Genomic DNA, 18,247 nt, shown 5'->3' on the forward strand with positions numbered 1-18,247 from the left:
GTAATCTGACACTTGTTAACTTTTTGTGTGTATGTTATGAAATTATTAGATGCAAAGAAACCTTTAGTTGGCAGCTTCCAAGAACAACAAGGAGTGATCCCAATGCCTGCCAACTGCCCCAGCATTGCTATCATGGAAGTGTCTGAAAATATGAGGGCAAAAATTTATTCTGTATTATCCAAGCTAGGTAAGGAGTACACACTGCATCCCAATTTTCAAATTTGTCATTAATCTGAACTTCACCAGCAGCACAATATAGACATTGCTATACATGCTTGACCTACATTCAGGTTAGATATCAGGAAAAACTTTCTAACCATAAGGGTAGATAAGTTCTGGAATAGGCTTCTAAGGGACATTGTGGAGTCCCCATCATTGGAAGCTCTTAAAAACAAGTTGACAGACACCTGTCAGGGATGGTCTAGCTTTACTTGGTCCTGCCACAGCACAGGGGGATGGACTTGATGACGTCTCAAGGTCCCTTCCATCCCTACATATCTATGATTCACAGACAACATCTCCATATTGCTTCTGTAATTCAGAACACCAGATGTGAGAAACAAATAGCATGGAAATGGATTATACAAAATTGGAAAGCTATTTACAGCATTTAAAACTGTGGCATACCTCTCAATGAAGCCATGTCACATACTGTTTTTTTTGTCTGATATGGCAGATACAAAAAATCTATTGTTAAGACGTTTCCTTTCATGCCATGCTGCATGTCACAAAATGCTTTAAAACTGTAAAATGATGTAAAACATACTCTAATAAACATATACTACAGTGTTGGGCTACAAATATTTTGTGAATGTGAGATTTATAATGAAATTTGGGCAAATATAGTATCTGAACAATTCAAAATTATGTTTATTGGATATTATTATTGAAATTCAACATGCACAAAAGTGAGAATGCAAAGTCCTAGTAGCTGTACCTTGCCTCCATCATCCCTGTTTACATTTATTCTTAGTAACGTTTTATAAAATACAGGAGTCTTTCTGTTTTCAAGGCTGAGTTCAGGAGTTAAAAGAGGCTGTCAGTACAAATCCCTGAAAGAAAGTACCAAAATCCCTGTAGTATGACTCTCCTGTTGGCTACTTCTCAGCTAAACAGCTCTGCTCTTCCATGATTCATCACTTTACTGGAGACATAGTATCATGCTTCTCAATAAGGAAGGCGTTAGCTACGTCTATCCCTTATGGCAGGGGTGGCCAACCCTGTGGCTCTGGAGCCACATGCAGCTCTTCAGAAGTTAATATGCGGCTCCTTGTATAGACACTGACTCCGGGGCTGCAGCTACAGGTGCCAACTTTCCAATGTGCCAGAGGTGCTCACTGCTAAAACCCTGGCTCTGCCACAAGCCCTGCCCCCACTCCACCCTTTCCCACACCCTCCCCTGAGCTTGCTGTGCCCTCGCTCTTCCGCCTCCCACCCAGAGCTTCCTACATGCTACAGGGCCGCCCAGAGGATTCAGGGGGCCTGGGGTCTTCAGCGGCGGGGGCCCCTGCTTCGGCGGCAATTCGGCAGCAGGGGGTCCTTCCGCTCCGGGACCTGCCGCCGAAGTGCCCCGAAAACCCGCGGCGGGGCCCCTCGCCACCAAATTACTGCCGAAGACCCAGCACTTCGGTGTCGGGACCGGAGCAGAAGCAGCTCCTGGGGCTGGGCCCCACAAGAGTTTTCCGGGGCCCCGGGAGCAAGTGAAGGACCCAGCTCCAGAGGCCACAAAAAACTCTCATGGGGGCCCCTGCGGCTCCTAGGGCCTGGGGCAAATTGCCCCACTTGCCCCCCTCCAGGCAGCGCTGACACGCCACAAAACAGCTGATCAGCAGGTGTGGGGAGGGGAGAGGGAGGCACTGAGTGGCAGTGTTGCTAATGGGCAGCAGCCGCTGGGAGCAAGGGGCAGGATCTGGTTGCTGATGTATTACTGTGACTCTTTGGCAATGTACATTGGCAAATTTTGACTCCTCAGGCTCAGGTTGGCCACCCCTGCCTTATGGAATCTGACTCTAGTTTAAATAGAAGAACATTTCCTTGCCACACAAGAATAGCAGAGACATAACACCAGCCATGGCAATACAAGTGATTTGAAAGTTGTGTGAACACCCAGAAGTAAAGCATTAAAACAGAATGATTTAGTTATAGGGAAGTGGTAGCTTATCACCAGAAGCCAGCACAAGTAACTTGACAGGATTAGAAGAATGGTGAAGATACTATACACATTTGTGACAACACTTTTGCATTTGATAACATTGTGTCACACTTAGTAAGTGCCATGGTGTATTGTCTTATATTTTAAAAGACAAATAGATGATGTCATTCATATCTACATAATAATTAACAATACTTTTCTAGGCTTTGAAAATTTGCCTGGTTTGTCTGCTAAGGATTTTGTCACACTTGCTATCATACGTCGATATCTTGACTTTAAAGTGAGTATTTTTTTAAATATTACTACTCTACCATAATTTGCACAGACACAAAAAAAACAAGAAAAATAAAAATGTATTACAGCTGAAGAACCCCTTAATAACTGCAATATATACAAGTTATAGATTAGATTTAATACACAACCCTCAAAAGTTTTTTCTGACTTACTCTTCTTGAGCACTCGTGCATGCGTGTGTGCACGCACACATTATGGCAACTTGTTATTGCCCCCTAATGCAGTTTTGTACCACAAAAGATCGTGTGGCTGCAGATTTACACCCTGGTTCAACTCTCTGAAGACAAGCCCTGTGTAAGCATTCTGGAGAATAAAACTTAACAAAATGGAGAGCGGGGAGGATATATGAATTGTATTTTGTATTTTCAGAAATAAACATAAGCCTTTTTTAAAAATAGTCTGTTTAACACAAAGGTTGGAGAAGTCTGGAGTGAAATATGTGCAGAACTAAAAGAAGAAACATTCAGACCAGTCACTCCTGATGAGGAAGCCTTGAAAGTTATTTCAGAGGCATCAGAAAATGTTGGAAAGATGGTTGCCACTCTCCAGACTCAAATGCTTGAAAGTCAACAGCACCAGGAACTCCAGGAGGAAGAAAAAGTTTATTCCAAAGTAAGACATGAAGTATTTTATTCAAGAAAAGCCCATTTACTTCAGTATAAATTATTTTGCTGGCTATTTATATTAGTAAGTTTCTCTTATTTAACAGAGTTCAAAGTCACACCATATTTGTATTAAAGTATTTTCTTCAGATTTCATTAGCAGTCAAAGTGAAATATTTTTTAAAATCTTAATTTTATTTCTCAAGTATTATAATTTTGTCAATATTTAATTAGCACTATGTAAGAAACAACTGTGCAGTGTATCACCACTGGTAGAATCAAAATAGTAATCATACTACTATGTTTGTTAGGTCTGTCTCTCTTCTTTTGCAGAAGAGGATAGGGCAAGTTTATAATAATTGTAAAGCAGCCCTTATAAATAGATCTCTTTCTCCTAATAAAACTCTAAGGGCTGTATTTACACTTGCAGGGGTACATTCTTCTAAAATTGAGTTGAAACATGATTAATGGCAAAACTGGTTCCAATACAGTTTAACATAGCACAGGATGAATAGTGGATTTTTTTGATTCACTGGCAGTTCTGGAAACATAGGAGACAGAGGAGAGAAGTCCTCTTGGGTCAGTGCATTGTAAAGTCCAAAAATATTTCACACTAAAATGAATTGAAATGCTTTGATAGTACTGAAACAAAAAACTTCAAGTCAAAATGTTTCAGTAATGTCAAAACAAAACATTTCAGTTACACCCAAAAAAATATAGTTTAGACTTTCATGCATCTTGGCAAAAGCAAGCAAAGGATTCACAAAATGGCTGGACGAGGTAAAGATGGAAGTGGTGCTTCCCTTATAAGCTTTAGCCCTGTGGAGAGGGCACTCATTTGAGAGACTTGGGTTCAGAGCCTTTCTCCTAGTAGGCATAGGTAGGAACTGAATCCAGGTCTCTGACACCCTAAGTGAATGTGCTACCCACTGGGCTAAAGCTTATAAGAGAGATGCCAGCACTACCCTATCTCTTCCTCTTTTGAGACTCTTTTGCTTGCTTCTGTCAAAAGGCCTAAAAATGAAAATGAATTTTTTCAGATCATAGAATCATAGAACTGGAAGGGACCTTGAGAGATCATCTAGTCCAGTCCCCTGCACTGAAGGCAGGGCTAGGTATTATCTAGACCATCCCTGACAGGTGTTTGTCTAATCTGCTCTTAAAAATCCCCAATGATGGAGATTCCTCAATCTCCCTAGGCAATTTATTCCAGTGCTTAATCACTCTGACGATTAGGAAGTTTTTCCTAATGTCCAAACTAAACCTCCCTTGCTGCAGTTTAAGCCCATTACTTCTTGTCCTATCCTCAGAGGTTAAGAAGAACAATTTTTCTCCCTCCTCCTTGTAACAACCTTTATGCATTCTAAACTGTTATCATATCCCCTCTCAGTCTTCTCTTCTCCAGACTAAACAAACCCAGTTTTTTCAATCTTCCCTCATAGATCATGTTTTCTAGACCTTTAATCATTTTTGTTGCTCTTCTCTGGACTTTCTCGAGTTTGTCCACATCTTTCCTGAAATGTGGTGCCAGAACTGAACACAATACTCCAGTTGAGGCCTGATCAGCATGGAATAGAGTGGAAGAATTATTTCTCGTGTCTTGCTTACAGTACTCCTGCTTATACATCCCAGAATGATGTATTACAGCGTTACACTGTTGACTCATATTTAGCTTGTGATCCACCATATCCCCCAGATCCCTTTCCGCAGTACTCCTTCCTAGGCAGTCATTTCCCATTTTGTATGTGTGCAACTGATTGTTCCTTCCCAAGTGGAGTACTTTGCATTTTTCCTTATTGAATTTCATCTGTTTACTTCAGCTCATTTCTCCAGTTTGTCCAGATCATTTTGAATTTTAATCCTATCCTCCAAAGCACTTGCAACCCCTCCCAGCTTGGTATCGTCCACAGACTTTATAAGTGTACTCTCTATGCCATTATCTAAATCATTGATGAAGATATTGAACAGAATCGGACCCAGAATCAATCCCTGCAGGACCTCACTTGTTATACCCTTCCAGTATGACTGTGAACTCTCTTGGAATGATTTTCCAACCAGTTATGCACCCACCTTATAGTAGCTCCATCTAGGTTGATTTCCCTAGTTTGTTTATGAGAAGGTCATGTGAGACAGTATCAAAAGCCTTACTAAAATCAAGATATATCACATCTACCGCTTCCCCCACTATCCACGAGGCTGGTTTCCCTGTCAAAGAAAGCTATCAGGTTGGTTTGATATGATTTGTTCTTGACAAATCCATGCTGACTGTTATTTATCACCTTATTATTTTCTAGGTGTTTGCAAATTGATTACTTAGTTATTTCCTCCTTTATCTTTCTGGGTACAGAAGTTAAGCTGATTGGTCTGTAAATCCCTGGGTTGTCCTTATTTCACTTTTTATAGATGGGCACTATATTTGCCCTTTTCCAGTCTTCTGGAATGTCTCCCGTCTTCCATGACTTTTCAAAGATAATTGCTAATGGCTCAGATATCTCCTCAGTCACCTCCCTGAATAGTCTAGGATGAATTTCATCAGGCCTTGGTGATTTGAAAACATCTAACTTGTCTCAGTAATTTGACTTGTTCTTTCCCTATTTTAGATCAAAACAAAACATTTCATTTCAACATTTCCAAAATATTTCAGCTTTTTCAGTTCAGTTGAAACCATGCAAATTCACAGATAGTTTCAGTCAACATGCAAACTGCATTTTCTGGTGAATAAACTGTTTTTACTGGAAAAAAATTTGTCCCAGTTCTAGTTTAAAGGGCCAGCTCAGATGTGCCAAATTGTGTTGGAACTTTTCTTAAAGAAAACAATTCTAGCCCATGTGAGTAGGGAGCTGTCTGTTTGTTTTACATTTCATCCATGAGCTATGGTAATGCAATTTTTAGGTTATAAATTGAAATAAATCCAGAAATTAAAAATTAAGGTAATCACAGTAAAATTAATTCCCCAAAACAGCACATACAGTGTAAAAGTTTGATTACTAGATTATTAAATCTAAATATGTATGTAGCTGTCGACATTCTAAAAAAATTCCAGGGACAGCTCTTCAAAGAAATTGGAAGTCTGGAAGCCACTGTCCAAGCATCAGGAGCAAGGAATTCAATACAGTTAATGGAAATACATTGTGTATTACATCTCAAATCTCTTGTCATGTTTTAGATTCAAGCTATCCATAAGCAGAGAGAAATGGTAAATAAATCCTGGGAAAATTTCTTAACTCGAACATCAAATTATGAGGCTTTAAAGGTAAGAAATTTTTTTTAGGAGGGAAGGGGGGGAGATTTATATTAGCAATGTTGTTATATCGTTGAACAATTCCAAGCAGTTTTATTCAGTATTGAATACCAGTATATTGCTATAAAAATTACAGCTGGACTTGATCTGATTTAGTAATGCTCTAATAATAAGTAAGGCTCAGTGGTTAGTACACTTCCTTAGTACTTGAGAGACCAGGTTTGGTTCTCTGCTCCATTACAGATTTATTGTGTGAACATGGGCAAGTCATTTATTCTGCCTGTACCTGAATTCCCCGCCTGTTAAATGGGGATAATAATACGTCCCTAGGGGTGTAGTGAAGATGACTACATTAATGATAGTGAAGAACTTTTTGAGATCTGCTGATAAGAAGTATATAATAGCTAAGGTGTATTATTTTTATTCATAAAACTTAACAGAAATGCTGTTCTTTACTGAAGAAAAGGCTTCTTGTCAGAGCCATGCAGTCACTAGTAACCCGACTGCTCCTCAATTTCCAGTCACAGAGTGGGGATGAGCGCACTCTGCAAGTACAGTCGTGCTCATGTGCAAAAGCAGATACCAAAAAGAGAGGCTAAAAATGCAAATTTGGCCATCATTGTGTTTTTGTTATAATCTATCCATTGGTTTTTCCCACAGCAAGTATCTGAAGATAACCTCAGGCTTGCTAATCCTTTCTGATACCAAGATCACTTTTACTGTGTACAGTTTTTGTGTTTACATTTCAAAAAGGGCATCCAGGCTCATTAGCTAGTGCAGGAGTTCCCAAACTTGGTTCACGGCTTGTTTGGGGTAAGCCCTTGGTGGGCCACAAGACGCTTTGTTTACCTGCGAACGCTCAGGTAAACAAAGCGTCTCGCGGTCCGCCAGGGGGAACAGGCCGGAAACCAAGTTTGGCAATCCCTGAGCTAGTGGATCATTCTGTTCAGTCAGATATTGGCTCTGCAGCAAGCCAGCCTATTCTGGGGAATGTCAGCCCACCATGCAAATCCAAAACACAAAAGAAAAACTTGCATGTTGGGAAGGTATTGAGCAGCCTGGGACACCATAGCTCTCATGAGATTCCTGCCTCTTCTGCCCCTCAACTACTAATTCTAGGTCTGTCATGTCACTTCTGACCCTTTTCTCAGCCTCTATTAATGCTTAACTTTTACAACACCATTCCTCTGAGGTAGTCTGTAGTATCATTTCCCTTTCAAAGATGTGTAAACTGAGGTGTAGAGAGGATAAAGGATTGTCCAAGAGCAGAAGTTGAGTGGCTGAGCTATGAATAAAGGCCCAGATTCTTGACTCCCACTCCCTGTTCTGACTACTAGATCATACTCCCAAGACAGAGTACTAATGGCTACACTTACTCTGTTCTGTCTTTTTTTAAATTCCCTGGCTGCAATACCAAATTGTTTTGTTTTCCAACAGATTTTGATGAATCAGCTCATATTACAGACTTTACATTCTCATTATTCATATTTTCGTTAAAAGTAAATAGAAATGACCCTTCATGTTTTATTTTATAATACTAATTACATGTTCTCTGTCTGGTTGCATGTGGTGCGGTGCTGATTCTCATAAAAATAACTCTTACTTTGTTAAATATCTTTAGAAAGCAAAAAGACTTCAGGAAAAATCAATAGATGCTTCTAGATCAAAGTCAAGACCACAGAATGCAACGCTCCACTCAACTGAAATTAAAGGCCTGAATACAACAGTAAGTAAAGTTTCCAGGCATTCGGCTTAACTCACAATAACAAGCTAATGGAAATAATATAGTATAGTTTAGGCTCAAGAGTTAGTTAGTTTTTGTTTGTTTGTTGGTTGGTTGGTTTTTTAATGTTAGGCTCCCTGTCCGTTCCAGAAATGAGTTCATCTCAGTCTATTGTATCTTTTTTCCAATCCCCTCTTTTCCCAAGTTGCTTTAAGAAATGTCCTTGATGACCAGACCCAAGCATGTGAGGTTAAAGTACTGTGCCTTTTTTAGCAGAAAGATGTCTATTATGAATGCACATGTTTTGATACCTTTGATGCTTCAGAAAAGGGTTTTTATCACAAAGGCCTTTTCCAGCAGTGTGGCTTTTACTCCTTGAGCCTGCAAAAATCATGAAAGAGTCCTGAAAGCATTCTTGATGGGAGTTAGTCTTGTCTTTTAGGTAGATGTCTGCACAGAGCCCCACCCAGCATAGTTAGTAAGTACCACTTTTACCACTGTAACACATCCATAGGCATCAGGGAATTGAAATTGGTCAGAGAAGGTCTCTGTGATCTGAAGCTACTGTAAAAAAAAAATTCAGGCATGTAGGCTCTACCATTTATGGGTCAATCTTCTAAAGGGAGTGCTACAATCAGGGTCCAGGCACCCCAAGGGGAGAATAGGGGTTTTGAACTCCAAAGAATAAGCACTTAAATGAACTGATTGTATACAATGTTATTGTGCATAAAAATATGCCAAGTAAAATCTTTTATGAATGCTTGCAATGTTCTGAACTCAATGATCATTGAGATATGTATAAAAACTGTGGTTATGAATCTTTGTATTGAAGTATATACAATAGTATGTTCATGTCCAGTACTATAATTTCAAGTACACGTTATAGCAAGGGGGAGGGGATGGCAGCTCCAGCCAAGCCAGTTATTTTACACAAAACTAACTTCAAGTACCCATCCATTGCCCAGCTAGAAAAAAATCATTGGGAAGTGGGAAAACACTGAAACAACTTGAAACAGAAAAGAAAACCCCAGACTTGGAAAACTAAGGCCTTCTACGTGTCATGCTGACGGACCCTGGTCATCGGCAAGCAGGGTAGAACTGGGGACCTTTGGAGCTTAGTGCATGAGCCTCTACCGCATGAGCTAAAAGCCAATTGCCTGTTAGCTAAGGCTGTAGAGCAGACTCATTAATTGCTTTCTCTCTCTCTCTCTTTAAGTGGTCTCAGTGCCACTAGATGGGACAGAACACCACACCCAAAAGGTGTGTGGGTTACATACACTGCCACTTATGTCAGTATAACTTATGTCACTCAGGGGTGTGAGTAAGTCACCCCTCTTAGTGATGCAAGTTACTCTGACCTAAGTACCAGAGTGGACAGTGCTATGTAGTTGGGAGAGTTTCTTCTGCTGACATAGCTACTGCCTCTCGCGGAGGTGGTTTTCTTATGCTGACAGGAGAGCTCTCTCCAGTTGGCATAGAGCGTCTTCGCCAGATGCTCTACAGCAGTGCACCTACATCGGTGGGTCATTTCCCCTGTCATGAATCCCCATAACCTGAGAGAAAGGGGAAAAAACTGCAAACCCTTACAAAGGAAGGGATTTGAAGTGAAGGACATCCAAAAACTCAGGGCCAGCCTGGAAGCAGAGTGTGGTCTGTGAAAGGCTAAATTCTCTATGACAGAGGGTATGCTGAGAAACTGTTCAGAGGCAATAGGTAACTTATATTAGAAAATGAAATTTAGCTAATAGGAAATGTAAAGCCTGAAGTTGTGTCTTTGTTTGTTTTCTGTGTAACTTGTGTGTGTTTGCTTTTCCTTCCTATTCATCTTTGAATCTGATTTTTTTTTTCTGTCAGGGGGGTTACTTTTACACCAAGCAGGTATCTGTTGTGTAAACTGTGTGGAGTGTATGTGCCAAAGTAAACTGATAACTGGGGGCAAGTTTCACTGCTTCAGGGGTGAGGAACCAGAGGGGAAAAGTCTGAGCACCTGGTAAATAAAAATGCATGGTGGACTATTTTGGGGAGACTTGGAACTGGGAGGACTTTTGGGATCACCCTGCAGAGAGTAACTAGGCTGGTGGAATCCACAGCGACCTTTATGTTTGTAGGTTGGTTACTGGTGTCAGGGCTCTGAGCTATAGCAGCATATCATTAAGGTCAGGCAGTGGCAGAATCCATAACATTGTATACAACCAGTTGATTCACTTGCTTAGTATTTGGCATTCAGACCCCCTGTACTCCCCTTGTGATGTCTGTACCTTGATATCACAGGAGGATTTCTATGAAAAATTTGGAGAGACCAGGACCTTGTGCCTCTGTCACTGGGAAGACCTGAGCAGCTCTTAATGACTTCAGTAAGGACTTCCTTTCCAGTTATCCATTCCTTCACAGATGTCCTATCTGATGTGACTGAAGACAAAGTCTTTGGAAAAAGAAAGTTCAAGTTTAATCCAGTTTTTTTCCCTTTTCTTCATTACCTTATGAGAGAGAGAGAGAGAGAGAGAGAGAGAGAGTGTGTGTGTGTGTGTGTGTGTGTGTGTGTGTGTGTGTGTGTGTGTGTGTGTGTGTGTGTGTGTGTGTGTGTGTGTGTGTGTGTGTGTGTGTACAACTACCTCTTCCTCATAAGATTTCAGATGTTTTCAGGATCTCGTTGGGAGCATGACAAAGTCTCTGTGTCCTGAGCTCTTGACAGGCCAGGAGAAGACTTGCTGTCTAATATGTTGAAGTTGAGATGAAAAGAAGAAAATTACCATTCCAGTCAGAGTGCCTCATGAAGACAGCTCAGGGCTTCTGACTTACTTCTGTCTGCTTCTGTACCTGTGGGGTCCTGTTGAGCAGACAAGATGTAGCAAGTTCTTTTAATGTGGATCTTATTAAATTTCTTGGACATGTTGCCTCGAATTGTTGTTCCAGCATCTGCAGAAAAATCAAGGAGAGATGAGTCCATCTACAAAAAGAAAATAAATTTATCAGTAGAACGTCATATTCTTCAGCAACACCGCACATGAGAATTACAAATTACACACATTGCTGGCAATCAACAGCTCATATTTTTGGAACAAGAGTCTCTCTGCACCCAGATCCCTCCACTAGAATGTTCTCTGTATATGAGGAGGGAGGAATCTAGGATGATTGTTGCAGAAGGCCAGTTGTGACCAGATCTGTTCCAAAAGAGCTCCATGTTGTTAGTTTGTTTGGTGGAGACTACAGTTAGTATCTGCCATTCATACCTCAGACTTCTGAGCTTTCCCCTGAGGTCTCTAGTCCATGATAGAGGATTTGCCATTCCAGTGCTTTGACCTCTTCAGTTTAAAGATGGCTAGTATAATGGAAAAACTGTAGGTCTCTAGAAGACCTAAAGATCAAAACAAATCTCATCTAGAAGCCACTCCACATCAAACTCTTATCCCATCTTCCCCCCACCCAGGGATCCGTTATTAACATTGAATGTCTAATGTTTCTGAACGCAATGGATTAGAGCGGTTAGAAGAGCATCAGAGAAAGAGGTTCTAGTCTCCTTATTTCCTTATTCTCAAGGCATAATCAAGCCTGGTGGAGAGAGTTTGTGGGGTGATATGATGCACTAACACAGGGGTAAGCAACCTATGGCATGTGTGCCGAAGGCGGCATGTGAGCTGATTTTCAGTGGCACTCACAGTGCCCGGGTCCTGGCCACCATTCCAGGGGGCTCTGCATTTTAATTTAATTTTAAATGAAGCTTCTAAACATTTTGAAACCTTGTTTCCTTTACTTACAACAATAATTTAGTTATATATTATAGACTTCTAGAAAGAGACCTTCTAAAAAAGATTAAAATGTGTTACTGGCACGCGAAACTTTAAATTAGAGTGAATAAATGAAGACTCAGCACACCACTTCTGAAGGGCTGCCAACCGCTGCACTAACACATATAACTAGGGATTCTGGGAATCGGTTACAGAATTATCTTAGACTAGAAACAATGGAAATACTGCTGTCACCCTCTTTTACAAACCAACCTAAGGAAGCCAGTTGACCAATACATTACAATCCACATTTTATTACTTCACTAAAATACTTGCAATACTGCAATCCAAATAGCAGAATACACTGTACATCTTATTCTTCTAATGAGAACTTGGTTTTCTTTTCTTTTCTAAAGCTCAGACATAAAGGCTGAGCAGCATAGTGCATCAAGATACCAGTCAAGAAGCTGTTCAATCTACATTATTGATAGAATAATTATGTTTAAAGAGTATTTTGAGAGGAGCTAGGAAACCTTCATAATGCATCTCCAGCTTCTGAGTAGCATTTTGGAAAGACAGGGCCTGTGATTTAACTCTCATTTCATTTTAAAGACTAATATGAATGTCAAGCCATTTGTTTTGTTTTCTAGATTGCATCTGGTCGCTTGGTAACTGTAGAAAGTACACCTTCTGAATTAACTGGAGGGCCTCTGGCTGACACAGACCTTGCTCTTAGAAAGCTCTCTGTTCGTGGAGGAGCTTTAAAAAAGATCAAAGGAGTTAAAGTGTTGGACCCATTCAAGAAAGATTCAGTATCTGTAAAGTAAACATTGTCCTCTACTGTTTCAGACAGTGCTTTGTATTTTTTAGTTAACGTATTTCCAAACATCATTTGTAAAATATAATTTATTTGTATTTCTTTGGTTAAATATATAGAAGATCTTGATATTAATTATTATAGATGAAAATCTATTTTTGCTTTACAAAAAATGTGAACATCCCAATCTTCATGAATAAAGAATTCCATGCAGTATGTGTTCCAGAGGTTTATTGATTCTGATAATTGAGGCCAGCTGTGCTAGGCTCAGTTTACCCTAACTCAATAGCTGGCTGGATGTGCCTCAGTTTCCCGTGTTGGTACCATAAAGTATACAAATGTCAGAAACCAGTTGTCAGCTTCCAGGTGCAGAGTCACCCACTAACTCTCTCATGCAAGTGAAGATACTCTGGAATATCCTGCTCTCCCTATATCTTTCAGGCCTCCACTGATCTTATTCCATCAGTTTCTTCCCAGACAATTGCCCAAATTCCCTCTTGACAGAGAACTGTGTCAGTCCCACCCGAGCCTCTTTGGAGAGACCTCCCTAGCCCCACTGGTCCCCTGCCTGAGCCACAGTCCTTTTTATATGAAGTGGAAACAGCTCAGAGGCAGCATATTAGGTGACCTGAGCAAAGGCCAGTGTTTTGGGGCCCTAACCCCTTACATATCCAGGTTTCCTGTGCCACTGATTGACCTTGCAATTTGTAGCTATCACAACACTGCAGCATAAATTAACTGTGTATAGTGTCTGTCTTTCCCACCCACAGGGGAAATACAAACATTCACTGTGTAAAGGGGTAAAGGAAATTAGAAAAAAACTTGTTTAATTCTCTAGAACTTAACCACAAATTAGTCCCTTTTGTAATTCCTAGGAAGAGGATTTTTTCTGTGTGTGCTTTTCTTCACAATCCAGTAGTTGTGTTTTGAATGGAAAGAATTTATAGGGTGCTGTAGGCAAAAATGAAGGCAGACATTTGTTGAAATATCCTACTTTAATGCTATATAAAGAAGGCTGCAAAGGAAAAAATGACATAAAATCATGTACCAACACCATTAATTGTAATTAATCCTCTAAGACCTCTCCACGTTCCATTGAAGTCAGTCAGTTTCTCATATGGAGGGGCAGTAAGCATGGGCCCAAAATGTTACTTTGTAAGTCATGAAAGCTATCTCTAATGTTAGTGAAGATTATTTCAGCTGAACCATGTCAATTTACAGCACCCAAGGGTCTGGCTCCTTGCTGGTTGTTGGTGTTTAACCTACATCTGGCTTGTTTAGTTTATGTTTATAAAAAAATTTTTTTCCAAATTCCCCCTGCAGAAAATTTAGCCATGCTTTATTAAAGAAGCATTTCTTTGCTTTCTGTATGCAAGGGTGACAAGTATTTTAATCTCTTTGTGGAATTTATAAAGGAACTAAATGTAAGCAGCTCTGCCATTTCTGACATACTGTAACTGAGTAGTTAATAGAGACTATGTACATTAGGCACAGTCAATAGGCAGACCGCAGGCCAAATCCAGACCCCCAGTGGCTGGCAGGGGAACCCAGGCCCACCTTCTACTCTGGGTTCTGGCTCACATCCCACTAACCCTGAGTCCAACCAACCCTCAAGGTCTGTTCCTTCCTGTCTTTACCATCTGGCTCTCCCCGCTCTCGGTTTTATCAGCATCATCACTTCCTCCTCCCAGGGAGCAACTACAGGCTACATGTCTCTGCAGCCTCCAAACACTCTCCTATCTTCCAGAGAGTGACTGCAGCCTCCTCTGCTGCCAATTTCCTGTCTTTATAGTCCCAGTCCTAGTCCAGCTCCTTCCTCCTCAGCTGGGCTCCCTCACTCAGTCAGGGGATTACTTGGCCACCTGATTCCCCTCAGTTGTGGATTGTTGGGTTAATTATCCCCCTGTTTTTACTCTGCATTAACCCTTTCTGGGCAAGGATGGGGTGAACACCCCATCACAGCACTGTATAGAAATGTTAATGTCTTCTATCTCCAGATACTATTATTTGTAAAAATGGATTGGCATATACAGAGATTTTTATTAGCTTGCAAAGATACAAACCTGGGCTGGCATGTTATTGATCCACTTGTCCTAACAAGCACTTTAGCCTAATTACTGAAAGGGGGAGGGGAGAGGGAAATCGCTACACCTGTACTGCTAAAAGGTATGTCTACGCTGCAACATAAGCCCAGGGTTAGTGGGATGTGAGTCCATGGACCCAGGGTTTTTACACACTACATATTGACACTAATTTACTGGACACAGTAGCTCCAGCATCCACAATGCAATATGCAGACCTGAGTCCAACCAACTATTTCTCAGGTGGGACTGACACAGTTCTCTGTCAAGAGGGAATTTGGGCAATTGTCTGGGAAGAAACTGATGGAATAAGATCAGTGGAGGCCTGAAAGATATAGGGAGAGCAGGATATTCCAGAGTATCTTCACTTACATGAGAGAGTTAGTGGGTGACTCTGCACCTGGAAGCTGACAACTGGTTTCTGACATTTGTATACTTTATGGTACCAACAGGGGAAACTGAGGCACGTCCAGCCAGCTATTGAGTCAAGGGTAAACTGAGCGTAGCACAGCTGGCCTCAACTATTTCCCAGACTTTCTCGCGCCCTCCTGAAATGTGGTTGCTCTAGCCCTTTGTTCATTGTTCAGTGTCAGAAAACTTGGCTGTCCACCCTGCACATTCCAGGAAGTTGTCGCAGCCCACCAAGTTCCCAACAGATCCTGCCAAGCCATCTTTTGGGGCTGCATACTCCCAGCAACCAGAGCCAGCCACATGGAGGAGTTGCCAATTGAAGAGTTTCTCTTGATTGGTCTTTAACTCCTGTGTCAGAAAACAGGCAGAGATTCCATGAGATGCTGGTGGATATTTCGGCAGCATCTTCTGACCCACGAAAGGTACCTCACAGAGCAACAGGAGGAAGAGGAGGATGACAATACAGATGTGGAAGCCTCAAACTGGCTGATGCTGCTTATGACTTTCAGTATAGCCACTGATCCCCTGCCACTTAGACTGGTACTTCTGGAGCATGGCCACAAGCACAGACCAGTGAGATCACCTGGTCCTGCAGACCTGAGATGACCAGAACTTTTGCATGAAGAAAGCTACATTTCTGAAGCTTTGTGAGCAGCTTGCCCCAACTGTCCAGAATCTCAGTGCATGCATGAGGAGATGGCAATATCAGTCCAAAAGAGGGTTGATATAACTGTCTGGAAGGTGGCTACCCCAGACTGCTACTGGCCAGTTGCTAACCAATTTGGTGTTGGAAAGTCAACTATAGGTAAAATGATGGTGGAGGTTTTTCAGGCAATCAGTTGTGCGATTTACCCAGCAGTGGTGGGCGTAAACAATATCTCGGAAGTAATTGCTGGTTTTGAGAGAATGGGCTTTCCAAACTGCGCCAGGACCACTGATGGGACTCATGTCTATAATCTTCCCTTCTCGGGGAGTAAATGAGTATATGCACCACAAAGGGTACTACTCAATTATTATGCAGGCCCTTGTGGACTACAGAGGCCAATTTATGGATGCCAACATGGGCTGCAGTGGAAAGGTTCATAATTCCAGGATTTTCTGCTGATCAGGAGTCTATCTTCATGGACAGGACACTATTCCCACCACATGACATTGTCATAAATGGAGTTACTGTCCCCATGTTATTCTGGGGGCCTCCACAGATCGCCTTTTGCCTTAGCTTATGGAACCACAGCCTGATCTCAGAGCTCCTGGCAAAGGAAGGTTTAATTACACCCTGAGCAGTTGTAGAATGGTGACTGGACGTGTGTTTGGCAGATTGAAATCCTGCTGGCACAGTCTATAGACCCATTTGGATTTCAGTGTCATCAAAGCTGTCTACTGTGGCTTCCTGTGCTCTGCACAATCCTTGGGAAGCCAAAAGTGAGCCATTTTCTCCTGAATGAGCCTAAGACAGTCATGGATTGTTGAACCAGTCCTCAACCAGAAATACACAGTATAAGATGTGATGTAGTGATGAAAATAAACTCTCTTAATAAAATAAAATCCTTACAAAAATAACAATATTAAAGCATGGCCAGGCAGGCCAGCTGCCTTTAGATCACTGGAACAGTAATAAACCAACACCACAACCTGTAATAAAACAAAGCATCAACCAAACTCTGAACACTGAAAACAGTCCCATCAATAAAATCCTCTAATTCTGCATGGCCCCAGGCATGTTCTTTCCCTTTCTTGTGTGTTTAGCATGGGTGTGGAGGCTTGCCCCCAAGACTACAAGGGGGAGGAGGTGAGCTTGGGGGTGGAAGTATGCTGAGGATGGATTGCCCCTGTCCAGCTGTTGTTGAGTCCAGATTTCATGGGCCTCTGAGCCATGGAATTGTTCAAAGTGTTCCTGGTATGCAGTGCATGGTACAGTGAAGGGTGCTCTGCCTATGGTGCAGGAGCCTGCACTCTTGTGGCCGTTAGCAAAACCAGCCACCCAAACAGGTCTTTCTGCTGGGCTCTATCTTTTTCCTTCAACTGACATTCCTGTTCCAGGAACCGTGATACAAGTGTTTGCTCCTGTCCTGCAATTCTGTCTGTCCTCAGGCTCCGCTGCCTGCCTGTTCCTTCCCGTTTGCCCCCTATTGGCCTTTCCGCTTGTCATGAATCCTTCTGTGTTTGGTATTGCACATGCTTGGTTGGCCTGTCCAGAATGTCAGCCATAAGTTCTTCCTGGAAACTCTTCCTCTTGGACCACCACAGAGACCCAGGCTTCTGCTGGCGTGCACTTGAGCTGCCAAGGTACAGCAGCCAGTAGAGGTGCCTGCCAGAAGACATAAAGCAACATTATTATCTCAGTGACTCACAAATAATTCAGTGTATGAGCACAAAAATATCCTTATTGATGCTCAAGGACAAAAACTGATACTTTGTAAAACTGCACTTCAGTATATTGTGAGAGGAACTCTTCAGATCCTCAAAGCTTTGTGGTCACAACTGGGATAACTGCTGGGAGAAAATGGTGAACAGAGAATGGTAAGTGTAAAATCACAATTTCGTTTAAAAATTGCAGACTGCCTTGGGCTTTGAGGAGGAGAGGTGGCCATGGTGTACTATACAAGTCTTCTCTGTCATTGCAAGCATTCCACATTTTGGAGGGCATAACAATTATTGTGGTTCCTGAAAGGCAAGGAGAGAGGTTTTTTCCAAGCTGCCAGTGGCAGGCCAGCAATGTATGCCACTGAAGTATTCAAACTTATTGTGACTGAACAGCATGTCTACAAGTGGAGTGGGCTCGTCAGCTATCAAGGTGGCCCTGGAAAATACACTTTTCCCTGAAATGTGACTACCTAGCTGGAGTTCTGCTATGGGTAAAGTTTGCAGCTATTAGCACTCAGGATCGGGCAAAACTCATAGTGGAATCAATAGGATGCTGTGTTAGTATGGATTACCACCTCGCCACAACTTCCAATACAGCCTTTGATGATTGCATACAAACCTACACACTTATACAGACTTAACTACATCCCCCACCCGACCCCAGGCATACTTCTGGACTGCATACAAACCCCCAGCTGTATTTTGGACCAATTATTTCATTGCCCATGGACTACACGCTAGCTTAAATGGACTACATTTGCAGATAGACTACATTTCAACCTGCCCCCGAACAGTTAACTGTTTCCAGGTGACCCTCTTACGCTGTTGTGTTAGTAC

General features: G+C 41.8%; 1 protein-coding gene across 2 annotated transcripts in view; it reads left to right on the forward strand.

Annotated features, from left to right (window-relative positions):
- Positions 1–12,732, forward strand: part of CFAP69 (cilia and flagella associated protein 69) — a 47,210-nt gene extending 34,478 nt beyond the window's left edge. For both annotated transcript variants that reach the window (XM_030550513.1, XM_030550514.1), the window contains 6 exons: positions 50–187; positions 2,356–2,432; positions 2,861–3,058; positions 6,215–6,301; positions 7,911–8,015; positions 12,388–12,732. In XM_030550513.1, the coding sequence (XP_030406373.1) occupies positions 50–187; positions 2,356–2,432; positions 2,861–3,058; positions 6,215–6,301; positions 7,911–8,015; positions 12,388–12,564 (782 nt within the window). In that variant the 3' untranslated portion in view covers positions 12,565–12,732. The remainder of the gene's footprint in view (positions 1–49; positions 188–2,355; positions 2,433–2,860; positions 3,059–6,214; positions 6,302–7,910; positions 8,016–12,387) is intronic.
- Positions 12,733–18,247: the final 5,515 nt, after the last annotated feature.

Source organism: Gopherus evgoodei, chromosome 2, assembly GCF_007399415.2.
Source record: "Gopherus evgoodei ecotype Sinaloan lineage chromosome 2, rGopEvg1_v1.p, whole genome shotgun sequence".
Lineage (NCBI taxonomy): Eukaryota > Metazoa > Chordata > Testudines > Testudinidae > Gopherus > Gopherus evgoodei.